Source organism: Hemiscyllium ocellatum, chromosome 14 (genome assembly GCF_020745735.1).
Source record: "Hemiscyllium ocellatum isolate sHemOce1 chromosome 14, sHemOce1.pat.X.cur, whole genome shotgun sequence".
NCBI classification, from domain to species: domain Eukaryota; kingdom Metazoa; phylum Chordata; class Chondrichthyes; order Orectolobiformes; family Hemiscylliidae; genus Hemiscyllium; species Hemiscyllium ocellatum.
This window is the reverse complement of record NC_083414.1, coordinates 17727367-17742567: the sequence shown is the minus strand read 5'-3', so window position 1 is coordinate 17742567 and position 15201 is coordinate 17727367. Positions and strand designations below refer to the sequence as shown.

The 15201-nt window shown below is 46.9% G+C and overlaps 1 protein-coding gene across 1 annotated transcript; it reads left to right on the top strand.

The window, feature by feature from the left end:
- The first annotated feature begins 3258 nt into the window (after window positions 1-3258).
- tma7 (translation machinery associated 7 homolog) lies at window positions 3259-13402 on the top strand. Its single transcript, XM_060835105.1, has 4 exons — window positions 3259-3360; window positions 7003-7058; window positions 8687-8774; window positions 13198-13402. The coding sequence occupies exons 1-4, from the start codon at window positions 3345-3347 to the stop codon at window positions 13230-13232; spliced, it is 195 nt and encodes a 64-aa protein (XP_060691088.1). The 5' UTR covers window positions 3259-3344; the 3' UTR covers window positions 13233-13402.
- Window positions 13403-15201: the final 1799 nt, after the last annotated feature.

Genomic DNA, 15201 nt, shown 5'->3' with positions numbered 1-15201 from the left:
CCTAGCGTCCACCCTTTCCAAGCCATGTATTATCTTGTACGTTTCTATTAAATCTCCCCTTAATCTTCTAAACTCCAATGAATACAATCCCAGGATCCTCAGCCATTCCTCGTATGTTAGATCTACCATTCCAGGGATCATCTGTGTGAATCTCCGCTGGACACGTTCCAGTGTCAGTATGTCCTTCCTGAGGTGTGGGGACCAAAACTGGACACAGTACTCCAAATGGGGCCTAACCAGAGCTTTATAAAGTCTCAGTAGCATAATGGTGCTTTTATATTCCAACCCTCTTGAGATAAATGACAACATTGCATTCGCTTTCTTAATCACGGATTCAACCTGCATGTTTACCTTTAGAGAATCCTTGACTAGCACTCCCAGATCCCTTTGTACTTTGGCTTTACGAATTTTATCACTGTTTAGAAAGTAGTCTACGCTTTTATTCTTTTTTCCAAAATGCAAGACCTCACATTTGCTCACGTTGAATTCCATCAGCCATTTCCTGGACCACTCTCCCAAACTGTCTAGATCCTTCTGCAGCCTCCCTACTTCCTCAGTACTACCTGCCTGTCCACCTAACTTTGTATCATTGGCAAACTTCACTAGAATGCCCCCAGTCCCTTCATCCAGATCATTAATATATAATGTGAACAGCTGCGGCCCCAACACTGAACCCTGCGAGACACCGCTTGTCACCGGCTGCCATTCCGAAAAAGAACCTTTTATCCCAACTCTCTGCCTTCTATCAGACAGCCAATCCTCAATAAAGAATCCCTACTTTATGGTATTTGGGCCTCATATTACAATTGCAGCCATAACAAAACTCAAGAAGCTTAACACCAGAAAGTACAAAACAGCTACATAAATGATGCCTCATTCACCTCCAGCGTTCACTTCCTCCATTACTGGCTGCAAAGTTTACTATCTCTGCAGTTATTCACGAAAGCTCCTCCAACAACTCTTTCCAAATCTGTCAGTGCTGCTACCTCGAAAGATGAGGGTAGTAGTCACATGGCAAAACCACTGCCTGCAAGTTCCCCTCCATGCCAAACACAATCCTGACTAGGAATTATAACTCTGTTCCTTCACTATAATGGAGCCAAAATCCTGAAACTCCCTTCCTGACAGCATTGTGGGTATGCCTCGTCCTCAAGACAGTAGCAGTTCAAGAAGGCAATTTAACACTATCTTCTCCAGGGCAAATTGGGATGGAGTTTTTTTTTCAAATGTGTAAAACCTCTATCCATTATTTTCACACTCTGCATCATGAATTCAGAACCAGACTGGTCCCAGTAGCCTGTTACACCATTCTGCAGTTAACAATCATTATGAATATTAAACCACATAACTGTGACAACCTATTAGTGGAGAAATCAATTATATATTTTTTGTTAGTTGCATTAAGACAAAGATTTCCATCAGTTAATATTCCAGGTTAAATTAAATCAGTCCCAGATTTCTATTAGTTGTGTATAATCTATCTGAGTGCTGAAATTAGATCTTGTCCATGTTTCCCTGTGTATTTCTGAAATAGATTAGATCTTTGTAATTCAATCACACATATCCACTATCACATTGCAAATCTTCCAAATCTCCTCCATCAGATCATTCAAACCGTAACCATCAATGAAACCTAGTGTTTCAAGATAACAACATCCAGTATTTATATTGTGCCTTTAATATTGTTAAAGGAGTGGTATTATAGCAAAATTATTAATCCAGAAATCCAGGCAACATTCTGGGGACCTGGGTTTGTATCCTGCAATGGCAGATGGTGGAATTTGAATTACATTTTTAAAAAATCTGGATGATGACCATGAAAATGATTGCAGGAAAAGCCTATCTAGTTCACTAATGTCTTTTGGGAAGGGTAACTGCCTCTTTACCTGGTCTGGCTTACATGTGACTCCAGGCACAGTAAATCTGTTGACTCTTAACTGCCCTCTGGATGATTAGGGAGGGTCAGTAAATGAGATACCTACATCTTTGGCCATGCTAAATTGCCCATTGTGTCAGGTGTGTCAGTCAGGGGAAAATATAGGGTAGGGGAATGGGTCTGGCTGGGCGGGTTACTTTTCGGAGGGTTGATGTGGACTGGTTGGGTCGAAGGGCCTGTTTCCATACTGTAGGGAATCTAATCTCACAGAATTAATAATTTTGCAAATGAATAAAAAGAAAATTCCATGGGTGTTTCGCACATCTTTTTATCAAAGAAATTTCTCACTGACCATTGCATTAAGGAAGATGACCAGAAGTTTAACCAAAGAAATGGCTGCTGCTGGCAATACATCTACCTGTGAGCCAAGATTGGTGAGGGACCAAGACTTCAGGTGAGCAATAGTGGGATGGCGGTCACTTGGCCAGAGAGTCACCTGTGCAGGGAGTCATGTGGGTAGAGGGTTACCTGGACAGGCAGTCACCTGAGTTGAAAAGTGTGTTGCTGGAAAAGCGCAGCAGGCCAGGCAGCATCCAAGGAGCAGGAGAATTGACGTTTTGGGCATAAGCCCTTCTTCAGGAATGAGGCTGGTGTGCCAAGCCAGCTGAGATAAAAGGGGAGGGGGGGGGGGATTTGGGGCAGGGCGCTGGGAATGCGATCGGTGGAAGGAGTTGAGGGTGAGGGTGATGGGCCAGACAGTGGGTGGGGGTGGGAGCGGAGAGGTCGGGAAGAAGGTTGTAGGTCAAGAGGGCGGTGTTGAATCTAGGGTTGGGACTGAGATAAGGTGGGGAGAGGGGAAATGAGGAAGCTGGAGAAATCTACATTCCTGATGAAGGGCTTATGCCTGAAACATCGATTCTCTTGCTCATCGGATGCTGCCTGGCCTGTTGCACTTTTCCAGCACCACACTTTTCAACTCTGATCTCCAGCATCTGCAGTCCTCACTTTCTCCTAGGGAGTCACCTGGGTAGAGAATTAGCTGGACATGAAGCCACCTGGGTAGAGAGTTACCTAGGTAGTTACCCGGGCAGGAAGCCACCTGGGCAAGGAGTCATCTGGGTTGAGAATTACCTGAACAGGAAGGCACCTAGGTAGAGAGTTAACTGGGCAGGGGGTCACCTGGGTAGGGAGTCACCTGGGCAGGGTGTCACCTGGGTAGAGAGTTAACTGGACAGGGAGTTACCTGGGTAGGGAGTCACCTGGGCAGGGAGTCATCATTGGCATGGAGTTACCTGGGCACAGCCTCACAAAGCAACAGCTGCAGCAGGAGCTCGAGCGCCAGTAGGTGGCGCTGCGCTCGGTCACGTGGCTTGAAGCGGGCCGGACAGGCGGGTGTAAGAGGCGCCTATTTCCGGGGTCCTGCTGCAGTGGCCGGTGGTTGCGGAGATAGAGGCAGAGAGTGGGTAAGATGTCCGGCCGGGAAGGTAAGGAGTGGCGGGGGGTGTTAATGATCCGGCTGTGGGAAGCTGGTTTGGAGCGGTGTTGGCCGCCTCTCCCGGCGGCTGAGTGCCTCCTGTGAGCTCCCACGTGGTGCTGTGTCTGTGAAAGAGGAGCCGCCCATTTAGTCTGCACACCCCCCCCCCAGCCCTATCCCTCCCGCACACCCCCCCCCCCCAGCCCTATCCCTCCCGCACACCCCCCCCCCCAGCCCTATCCCTCCCGCACACCCCCCCCCCCAGCCCTATCCCTCCCGCACACCCCCCCCCCCCAGCCCTATCCCTCCCGCACACCCCCCCCCCCAGCCCTATCCCTCCCGCACGCCCCCCCCAGCCCTATCCCTCCCGCACACCCACCCCCCCAGCCCTATCCCTCCCGCACGCCCCCCCCAGCCCTATCCCTCCCGCACACCCACCCCCCCAGCCCTATCCCTCCCGCACACCCACCCCCCCAGCCCTATCCCTCCCGCACACCCACCCCCCCAGCCCTATCCCTCCCGCACACCCCCCCCCCCCAGCCCTATCCCTCCCGCACACCCCCCCCCCCAGCCCTATCCCTCCCGCACACCCCCCCCCCCAGCCCTATCCCTCCCGCACACCCCCCCCCCCAGCCCTATCCCTCCCGCACGCCCCCCCCAGCCCTATCCCTCCCGCACACCCACCCCCCCAGCCCTATCCCTCCCGCACGCCCCCCCCAGCCCTATCCCTCCCGCACACCCACCCCCCCAGCCCTATCCCTCCCGCACACCCACCCCCCCAGCCCTATCCCTCCCGCACACACACCCCCCCAGCCCTATCCCTCCCGCACACCCCCCCAGCCCTATCCCTCCCGCACACCCCCCCCAGCCCTATCCCTCCCGCACACCCCCCCCAGCCCTATCCCTCCCGCACACCCCCCCCAGCCCTATCCCTCCCGCACACCCCCCCCCAGCCCTATCCCTCCCGCACACCCCCCCCAGCCCTATCCCTCCCGCACACCCCCCCCAGCCCTATCCCTCCCGCACACCCCCCCCCAGCCCTATCCCTCCCGCACACCCCCCCCAGCCCTATCCCTCCCGCACACCCCCCCCCAGCCCTATCCCTCCCGCACACCCCCCCCCCAGCCCTATCCCTCCCGCACACCCCCCCCAGCCCTATCCCTCCCACACCACCTCCTCCCGCCCTATCCCTCCCGCACACCCACCCCCCCGCCCTATCCCTCCCACCCCCCCCAGCCCTATCCCTCCTGCACACACCCCCAGCCCTATCCCTCCCGCACACCCACCCCCCCAGCCCTATCCCTCCCGCACACCCACCCCCCCAGCCCTATCCCTCCCGCACACCCACCCCCCCCAGCCCTATCCCTCCCGCACACCCACCCCCCCAGCCCTATCCCTCCTGCACACCCCCCCAGCACTATCCCTCCTGCACACCCCCCCCAGCCCTATCCCTCCCGCACACCCACCCTCCCGCACACCCACCCCCCCGCCCTATCCCTCCCACCCCCCCCCAGCCCTCCCACCCCCCCCAGCCCTATCCCTCCCGCACCCCCACCCCCCCAGCCCTATCCCTCCCGCACCCCCACCCCCCCCAGCCCTATCCCTCCCGCACCCCCACCCCCCCAGCCCTATCCCTCCCGCACCACCTCCCCCAGCCCTATCCCTCCTGCACACCCCCCTGCCCTATCCCTCCTGCACACCCCCCTGCCCTATCCCTCCTGCACACCCCCCCCGCCCTATCCCTCCTGCACACCCCCCCCGCCCTATCCCTCCTGCACACCCCCCCCCGCCCTATCCCTCCTGCACACCCCCCCGCCCTATCCCTCCTGCACACCCCCCCCCAGCCCTATCCCTCCCGCACCCCCACCCCCCAGCCCTATCCCTCCCGCACCCCCACCCCCCAGCCCTATCCCTCCCGCACCCCCACCCCCCAGCCCTATCCCTCCCGCACCCCCACCCCCCCAGCCCTATCCCTCCCGCACCACCTCCCCCAGCCCTATCCCTCCCGCACCACCTCCCTGCCCTATCCCTCCCGCACACCCCCCCGCCCTATCCCTCCTGCACACCCCCCCCGCCCTATCCCTCCTGCACACCCACCCCCGCCCTATCCCTCCCGCACACCCACCCCCGCCCTATCCCTCCCGCACACCCACCCCCGCCCCATCCCTCCCGCACACCCACCCCCGCCCCATCCCTCCCGCACACCCACCCCCGCCCCATCCCTCCCGCACACCCCCCCGCCCTCTCCCTCCCGCACACCCCCCCCCCCACCCCATCCCTCCTGCACACCCTGCCCCATTCCCTCCCACCCCCCCCCGCCCCATTCCCTCCCACCCCCCCCCCCCCCCCCGCCCCCCCGCCCCATTCCCTCCACTTTTGGGCTTCTGCTTCACTGACAGCACTAAAATAAATATCGTTATAGATATGACCATCCTTCTGCTATGGGAGTTTTATTTTGGGGTAGGGTGGGAAGATATTTGTGAAAACCATACTGATGGTAAGTGGGAAGTCTTTATGTTGAAATATTTTGATATGAACATGCTCCAACCTTCACTAGTGTAATTATACTCTTCATAAGGAGATGCTGGTGACCATAGAGTCCTGGTCCCTGATTATTGTGCTTGGTTGCGGTAGGAAAGTGTTATCATCAGTAGCTTGCCTAAACAGTCGTATCTCTTTTTGCTGCCTGTACTTGGGTGTATTGGATGAACATACAGGCTGGCAAATTCCCAATATGGTGCACATTTTCATCAAATCCTGGAGCGGGTCTTGATTCAACCTTGGTGGCTTTGTAACCTGGTTGTGAGTTCTGCTGTCTTGCTGAACTGTCACTTAAGGCCTGTGTGACTTGTCTTTTTGCCAATTTGGTGCTTAAGCTTTAAAAAATTGACACTAGAAAATCCACATTAGTATCCTCTTGATTCTGTATTGTATTAGTTATGATAAGCCAATAATTCATAAAAAGAATGAGATTGAATTTGTGCTTTTTATGTGCATAAAACATTGCAAGTTGCTGGTAAGTGTCTTTTGCAATATATTCAAAATGCTTCATAACCAATTAATTGCTTAACCGTAGATCTGGTTGCAATGTATCCAAATGACCACAATGTTTTCAGGCAGTAACTTCATAGATAACCAATAAAGCTGTTTCAGCAGTGTTTTTGAGAAAGACAGGGTGGCTCTCTCCATTTGCATAGGTGTTGTCTCTGTCTACCCAAGCAGGATTGGTTTAACATTATATCTGCAGCAGCTTCTAATGTGCAGCTGTTTGAGAGTACTGCACTGAGTCCCTAGATGTGCTCAAGCCATGGAGTGGGTTTTTATTTTGATAAAGGTAAAGGCACCAACTGTAAATCGAAGATAATGAGTCAAATAAATTGGAAGGCCCTTTTTATATTTTAAAAAAAAGCATTTCCCAATGGGCAGCAATTACTTAAAGTCCAAATTCTTCATGTTGATATCATCAGTTCTGATGACTGGTCCCCCTCAGGAATCATTAGCTAGTTCTCTTGATGCATATGCTGCTTAACCTCCTGAGTGCTTTCAAGTAATTTCTACTTTTATTTCTATATCTACAATACTTTCTTTTAATCTGAGCTTATGACGCTTCTATTCTGTTTGTATATTTATTTTGTTTTCTTTGTGTATATAGGAGGCAAGAAGAAACCACTGAAACAGCCTAAAAAATCAAATAAGGAAATGGATGAGGTCTGTAATCTTTTTAATGCATGATCACTGGTTCTGAATTTGCCAGAAGTTGAAATAGTGGCATGATGTTTTGCAATGATCTAGTATTGCAGCCCATTGCAGATTGTTTTCATCAGTTAAACACTTATGCCACTTAACCATGACAGTGATACCTACAAATGTAGGTATTGGCAAGAATAACCATTTCAACAATGATCACCCAAGAAAGACTACTTGTAGCATTTTATCATCTATTCACATGCATGAGTAAGAGATAGGAATTGGAGTAGACCATGGCCCTTTGAGTCTACTGCATTATTTATTGGGACCCTGATCTCTCCTCTACCCTCATACACTGTTCTCATGTTTTCTTAATTTCTTCCTTTTGCACCTTATCGCAGGATCTGCCCTGTATACTCTGTTCTGAGAGACTGGCATTGATCATCCCCTGAAAGGGTCGCAATTTGATAATGTGTACCTAAGCATTTATGGTTTAACTGTTTTGGGTTTACCCTTATACCCTCTTGATCTGACGAATATCTGTGATGTTTTTTCTTTATTTCACTTAAGGTCAGAATTTTTATTTGTTAATTAAATTGGTTCTTTGTTCATTGCATTACCTATTGGGTTTGGCTGTAGTGTTTGCCTTAAATGACTGCTCTATTCTTCTGGAGCAGTCTGGGAATTTTTGGGAGAATGAAGTTATAGACCATACTGAATGTGGTGACTGAAATAGAATTGTTCATAGTATATTGAACAAAGTTAGCTTCTCTTAAATGTCTTTATTTAAGCACAACACTAAGCACTTACCAATAGCCTTGATTGACTGCTGTGAGAACTTGTTTCTGTTTAAATCCTTTTTTAAAAATAACAACTTTCTGCTCAAGTATTGAATATATTGTGGCAGTTCTATAGGATCAACCAACCGATTGTTTTGCCGGAGATATTTTTCAATTCTAGAACATCAAAGTGACCTCTTGTAGAATCATCACAGAAGTAACAGTAATTGGTATGACTGATGATTAGCACTGCAAGTTAGCCTTGGGGCTATTGCTGAGCAAATTGTAACCAAGAGTCTACTGTTCTTTTCATAAAGTTAATATTGTGTATTGTGATCCACATTGGTCAAATAGGTTGTTGATACTTGAGTTCAGACATGAAGATGGGCAAGTTGGATGAAATATTGAAGAGAATGACCCAAAATTGACATTGAAAGCTTGTTTCTGCAGAGATTTCTTAAAGTTTACAATGATGTATAACTGGAAGTTCCAAATAGATAAGGCGTAAGGCATAAGCCAAGCAAGAGCTGTCAATAATGTGTTAATACTCAGTTTGGGATCTAAAGAATGCAGCAGTCATAGATTTATAGAGAAGATCAAAAATTTTAACTGTAGTAAGGGTGTCAAGAGATAATTTGCAGCCTGATGCCTCTAAATACGAGAGGATATCTGGTAGAATTTGGGAAAGGTAAGAATTTAGAGAATGAATGATCAACAAGGTAAGAACTTCAAGTCTGAGGTGAAGGCATGGATAAGTTCTTTTTTTGTGCAAAGAATGAGTTGTTAATTTTAGCTGAGTTGCATTACTTTATAGCAGGCATTTTCAGAATTTGATAAAACACAATCTGAGTAACAATCTTACCTGCACAGGATGACATTGCTTTCAAACAGAAACAGAAGGAGGAGCAGAGAAAGCTTGACGAGTTGAAAGCAAAAGCTTCAGGCAAAGGACCACTCGGTGAGTAACCTGATTGTCATGAGATTCAGAAAACGTCACAATTTCTAGTGAATCATTTAAATTAACTCTCATATATCAACAGCATATGACGGATGAGGAAAGTGAGCCTTTATTCCATAAACCCATTGAGGATGGAGCTCTTTCCCCATGGACAGGAATCTGAATGTTTTGTTTTCACAAGGTTCTGCAATGCTGTTTTGAAACCCCCTGGTAGTAGGGGTAGTCAAGCAATACCTTTAATAATGGGCTTGTTTGGACTGAACATTGCGAGAGATAATTCAATATGAAAGAGTCCGGTTGATCATAATAATCCAAACCAATATCCATATGGTAAATTTGTGAGATCTCAATGCTGGAGCTGTTTTTGATTTAGTGAGACAGAGATAGACTAAGGTAAATATTAATCCTCATTTGATTTTGACCTTGGTTTGACCTCATCTTGTGGATCAGTCTCTGAGGATGCAAGGCAGCAACCTTTTTGGTTTTGGGGGCATTTTAGAAAAAATATTCAGTTCACTAAATGGCTAATGTAATGACTAAATGGTCAATTAGCCTGAGCTCAATCATCGGTAAAAGTTTAGGTTCCAGTATAAAAAGAAGATTGCAAAGAACTTGAAGGTGAATGGTAAAAAGACTGAGTAAGCAAAATTTCAGGAAGGGATGGTCATGCCTCCAAATCTTAGAATTCTTTCAGGAAGTAACAAACATCTTAGGCAAGAGAGAGTCAATGGATGTGATCCGTTCTAAATAACTAATCTGAAGCCCACATCCTAGATCAGGATTTTCTTAGGGTTAAAATGTTGGTTCAGTTGGCAGTTGTGAAGGGAAATGCAAGGTTAGTCTTAATTTGATTAGATTACCCACAGCATGGAAACAGGCCCTTCAGCCCAACAAGTCCACACCAATCCTCTGAAGAGTAACCCACCCAGATCCATTCCCCTACCCTATATTTAGCCCTGACTAATGCACCTGACAGTATATGGGCAACTTAATTTGGGCAATTCACCTGACATGAATACAAAAGCAGGGATGTACTGCTGAGGCTGTGTAAGGCTCTGCTCAGACCTTATTTGGAGTATTGTGAGCAGTTTTGGGCCCTGTATCAAAGGAAGGATGTGCTGACATTGAAGAGGTCCAGAGAAGTTTCACAACAATGATCCTTGGGATGAAGGTCTTGTCATAATGAGGAGCGATTGAGGACTTGAGGTCTGTACTCATTGTTTAGAAGGATGAGGGGAGCCTCTTTGAAATGTACAAAAAACTGAGGGGTCTAGATAGTGAATGTGAAGATGCTTCCACTAAGGAAGAGAGACTAGGTACGCAAGAGTATTAACTGAGTCAAGGGCCAAGCCTTTAGAACTGAGATCAGCGGTTTCTTGAGCCAATGTGGTGAATCTGTAGAACTCAGCCTTCAGATCACTCTGTGACACTGAGTCACTGAGTGTATTTAAGACACAGGTAGTTAGGTTTTCAATTGGTAAGGGGATCAAAGGTTGAGGTGAAGCCATGAGAGCTGGATTGAGAAGCATGTTATCCATGATCGATGGGCTGAGTGGCCTAATTCTGCTCCTGTTATGGCTTTCCCTGTTCTGTCTAGAGTTCTTCCATCTTCCCCCTCTCTCACCTCAAGGTGTTTCTGTATATAAAATGCTTTACTTCTACTAGATTTACAAATCCTCTGTCTATTCTACAGAGGATTTGTATGTTACTCGCAACTTGCAATGCAGTTAGGAAGGGAGTTCAAGGATTTTGAATCTCCTCTGGTTAATTGTTTAAATCATCAACTGCCATTCATGATAAGATTTAAAAGATGGGACAGCTTTGACGTGTCTGTGGGATCGCTTGGCTCAGTCTAGGGTGCATTGTTGTAGCCTTGCACAACGAGAGATGTCCACTTGGTATGTTGGTGCAGTTCCTGGCATGTTATCCTAGGCATCTCATTGGTTCTGTCATTAATAAGGGAGTGAGGAACATGCCAGGCCTTGAAATTATGGATTGTGGCCGAATAAAGTTCTGTAGTTGTTCACTTTACAGTGCCTCAAATGCACAGTAATGAGGTGCCACGATTGCCCAAAAATATCTCACTTGTCCTGCTGGTAGTGCCTCGCAGCACAATTGGATGCATGTCCTTGGTTTGGGATAACGAGGTAGTCTCAGTGAGAACAGTGCAGTGATCTCTTCTATCTGCACTGTGGTAGACAAATTTATCTGTGACAGATGGATTTTGAAGGATGATATCAAGCAAGTCTTGCCTCTGGTTCCCTCACCAGCTCGTGTAGGCCAGCGCAGCAGACAATCTTTTAGGTTTCAGTCAGCAATAGTGCTGCTGAGCCACTTTGTGCTAGACAGGACAGTTTCCACCCAGAGTACGTTCTGTTCCTCTTTCTAAATGCAGAGCTTCTTCCAGGTGGTGATCAATATGGATTATGATTTTGCCACAGCCTCACTTGCTCGGCAAGAAAATCTGCTAATACCCCTCACTATGATACCATGCGACTTTATTGTGTCCAAAGTCAATGCTGAGGACACCTTCCTGACTGTGTAGCACTGCGTTGCTACTTTTAGTACCTGTCCTGCTGCCTGTACAACGTAGCCGGTGATAGCTTTGAAAGAGTTTGGGCCATTGGTTGTAAGGTAGGGGTCTGTGCATATGACTGTTTGTTTGGGTTGGTGCTTGACTAGTGTGTGAGACATCTCTCCCAGTTTTGACACAAGTTCCCAAGTGTCAGGTTGTTGAAGGGTTAACAAATCAGGACTTGTCTTTGGCTTAGCTACTGCAGCAATGATAAAGGTGGTTCATCAAGTTTTGTAGATTAGACTTTTATAGCAGTTTTTGAGGAGTAGCTTGATCTGAGTTATTGTTGTCACATGTACTGAGGTACAGTGAAAAGATGGGATAGGTGATATTGTTTTGCTGACCTTCTGTTCAAAGTGAGTGTAGATTGTATTGAGCTACGAAGCTGCATCAGGACACTATTCAAAAGAGCCACAACACACTGCAGTACACCAGAACTGCGAAAAGAGGAAGAGGAACACCTATACAAGGTATTCGCCAAAAACGGATACCCACGTAACTTTATCACCAGATGCCTAAGAGAGAGACCACGGAACGAGGACATGCCACAACCAAAAGGACTAGCCACACTACCATACGTCAGGAGCGTCTCAGAACTGACAGCCAGACTACTGCGACCCTTAGGACTCATAACAGCACACAAGCCAACTTCCACACTCAGACAACAACTCACTAGAACAAAGGAGCCAATAGCCAGCACGAGCCAAACCAACGTAGTTTACAAAATACCATGCAAGGACTGCACAAAACACTATATAGGACAAACAGGAAGACAGCTAACAATCCGCATCCATGAACATCAGCTAGCCACAAAACGACACGACCAGCTATCCCTAGTAGCCGTACACTCAGACAACCAGGAACATGAATTTGACTGGGAAAACACTACCATCATAGGACAAGCCAGACAGAGAACAGCCAGGGAATTCCTAGAGGCATGGCATTCATCCACAAACTCCATCAACAGACACATCGACCTGGACCCCACATACAAACTACTACAGCTGAAACTGACACCCGGAAGCGGCAAGAACAAACCACTATAAATACCGGAAGAAACATCAAAGCAGCGCTTCACAGGAGGCTCCAATAGCACTGATGTTCCCTAGCCAGGGAACGAAACGTTTGCAGCAAAAACTTCCAGCTCGGCAAACAGAACCACAACAATGGACACCCGAGCTACAAATCTTCAACCAGACTTTTGTATTGAGCTCATTGGGTAGGGAATTACTGTTACCCACAATTCTGTTTGACTTCACTTTATAGCCTGTTATGTCATGTAAGCCATGCCACAAACGGGTGCCAATGTAGTTAGTGTGGGTCTCAAGCTCAGTTTGGTACTACCTCCTGCTGACATTGGCCTTGTGTAGATCTTACCTGAATTTCCTGTATAGGTCAGTCACCTGACTTGAATGCCTCAGTCCTGGCTTTTCAGGTGTGGGGTTGGAATAACAGACCTGACATGCTTTCTGGTAGAATATTAGTGAACCTGATACGTTTTCATGACACACCAATCCTGAGCCATGAGAATTCTCCTGGTAGCACTGAGTAATATTGTTCCCAAAAAGTTATCTCATCCCAAAAGGGCAAGGTTCAGATTGCTGCAGTTGAGTTGGTTCGATGTGTGGGTGGGATTGGGCTGAGTTGTAATGCTCCAATGGCAGGACCAGGTTCCAATGACCATCTTGTGCTCAATGTGTGACGTGTTACTGGTGAGCTATTAGTGGCCAACTGTACCCCAGTAATGAGTAGGAAAATGAGAACAGGAAATGGTTGGGGCCAGGGGAAGAAAAGAACAAACTGTACCAAGGCTTCCAGTTTACAGTCTATTTTTAAATCCTTTTGCAGGTTCTGCAGGTATTAAGAAATCAGGCAAGAAATAACGAGGAACACCAGAATGTCAAATGTGCTGACGTTGCATCACTTCTCTATCTCCAGAGGACAGAAGATTAATACGCATCCCCTTTTAGTGATCTTCTGTTTACATTTCTGCCTTACCTGTAAATTGTATATTTGTTTAAAATGCCAATAAAGTCTCATTCCTGTTTTCTAAGTGTCTGTCAATGAGGTTTCAATGGAATAAGGTTGTGGTTTTAATATTTTCTCTTGAACTGATCTCCTCTTTAAACAAGTAGTCAGCAGTGTAGATACAAACTTGTGCTTAACGTTTGGTTGTGGATGAGCCATTATCCAGCCCAGTTAGAACAGGTATATGAGCCACTGATAGTAACCTTCAGGGCTCTTGGGAAGGAGCAAGTGTTTAATATGCATCAATGGCAATTATACATTTTCAGAAGGTTGGATGATGTGATTCAAAGCTTGGGTAAAATGGCAGCACTGGACCTGAAGAGTTGCAGGGATTGATAACATTTGCTGTTGACAACATTAATCCTGGAAGGATGCAAATACTTAGCACCAAGTGAAAGGCGGCAAGGAAAAATAATCTGGTTATCATCCAGAGAAGAGTATTGCAGTTTTGTATTATTTTTGTGGTGATTAGATATGTTGTGAATAAGTATTGGATTGCCTTATCAGAGTTACCTCCTTTTTTGAGTTGCATTACTTATTTATTTATGCAGAGTTTTTTGTTTATTCAGTAAATAAAGTTTGGAGGTTTTTCACCTGATTTCAAGGAATTTGTAAAATTGCTACTCAAACTAACAGAATCGAATGCAATATGCAGACATTTTTTTAAAGTTTTGAGATGTGCTCTGAGACTATACATAGTTCATCATGTATTCCTGGCCATTTTGTAAGAATTAAGTGTGCACCTGTGGACCTGGCAAGTGTATAAAGATGCTGGAAGTACTCAGATTAAAGTATATTTAACTAGTTAAATTTGCTTAAAGCTGCACTTTTTCTGGTTGTATTGGAAATGTTGATGTTAATTCTTGGAAATAAATTGATTGCAGAATGTTTTTGAGTGCTATTCCTACACTGGTTTGAAGTTTGCCATTGGCTGTTCACTACTGCGACATTGAGTAATGGCAGTTGTCGTCGTCGTCGTTTTCGTTTTCTTCCTCTTCAGTGAATTTTATGCTTTGTTTAGACATTCCTAGATGTCACAGAGTGAACAGCCAAAGGGAACTTCAAGCCAGCGTTTACAGGAAAATACATATAGACAAATAATGAACTACAGAAGCAATCATCCACAAACGAAGCTGCATTAGAACATTTCAATGAGCCACCCCACACTGCAGTATGTAGGAACTATGAAGAACTGAGGAAAATCACCTATACAGTGTACTCCAAAAAGGATGGGTAACAAGGAAAGTATTCTGCACAATGGCACACTCCTCTACATCAAAGACATCTCAAAGGACTGCCAGACTACTCGAACCTCTCGGCATCATGGTGGCCCACCAACTTGAAAGACCCTCTACAGACAACAAACAAAACTGATGTCATTTACAAAATACCTTGCAAGAGCTGTAGCAAATATATTAAGCATACAGGCAGAAAACTAGCCATCGAGTTACATGAACATCAACTAGCCACAAAAAGACATGACCCACTCTCATTAGTATCCTTAGGAAGGACACCACTTGGATGGGGACAACACATCCATCCTAGGACAAGTCAAATAGCATGTGTGAGAATTCCTAGAAGCATAGAGTTCCAGTTGGGATGCCATCAACAAACACATTGACTTGGATCCCATTTACCACCCCTGAGAAAAAGAACAGGAAATAGCATCACCAATCCAAGGAAACCTAAATGTGTAAATAGAAAGCACGCCATGCCACCAGTGCTTCAGCTGGCAGCTCACTGATATTACCTAGTATGGTGATGAAACATCTGGAACTGAACCTTCCAGCTTAATGAGCAAACCTATATCCAGAACCTCAACTT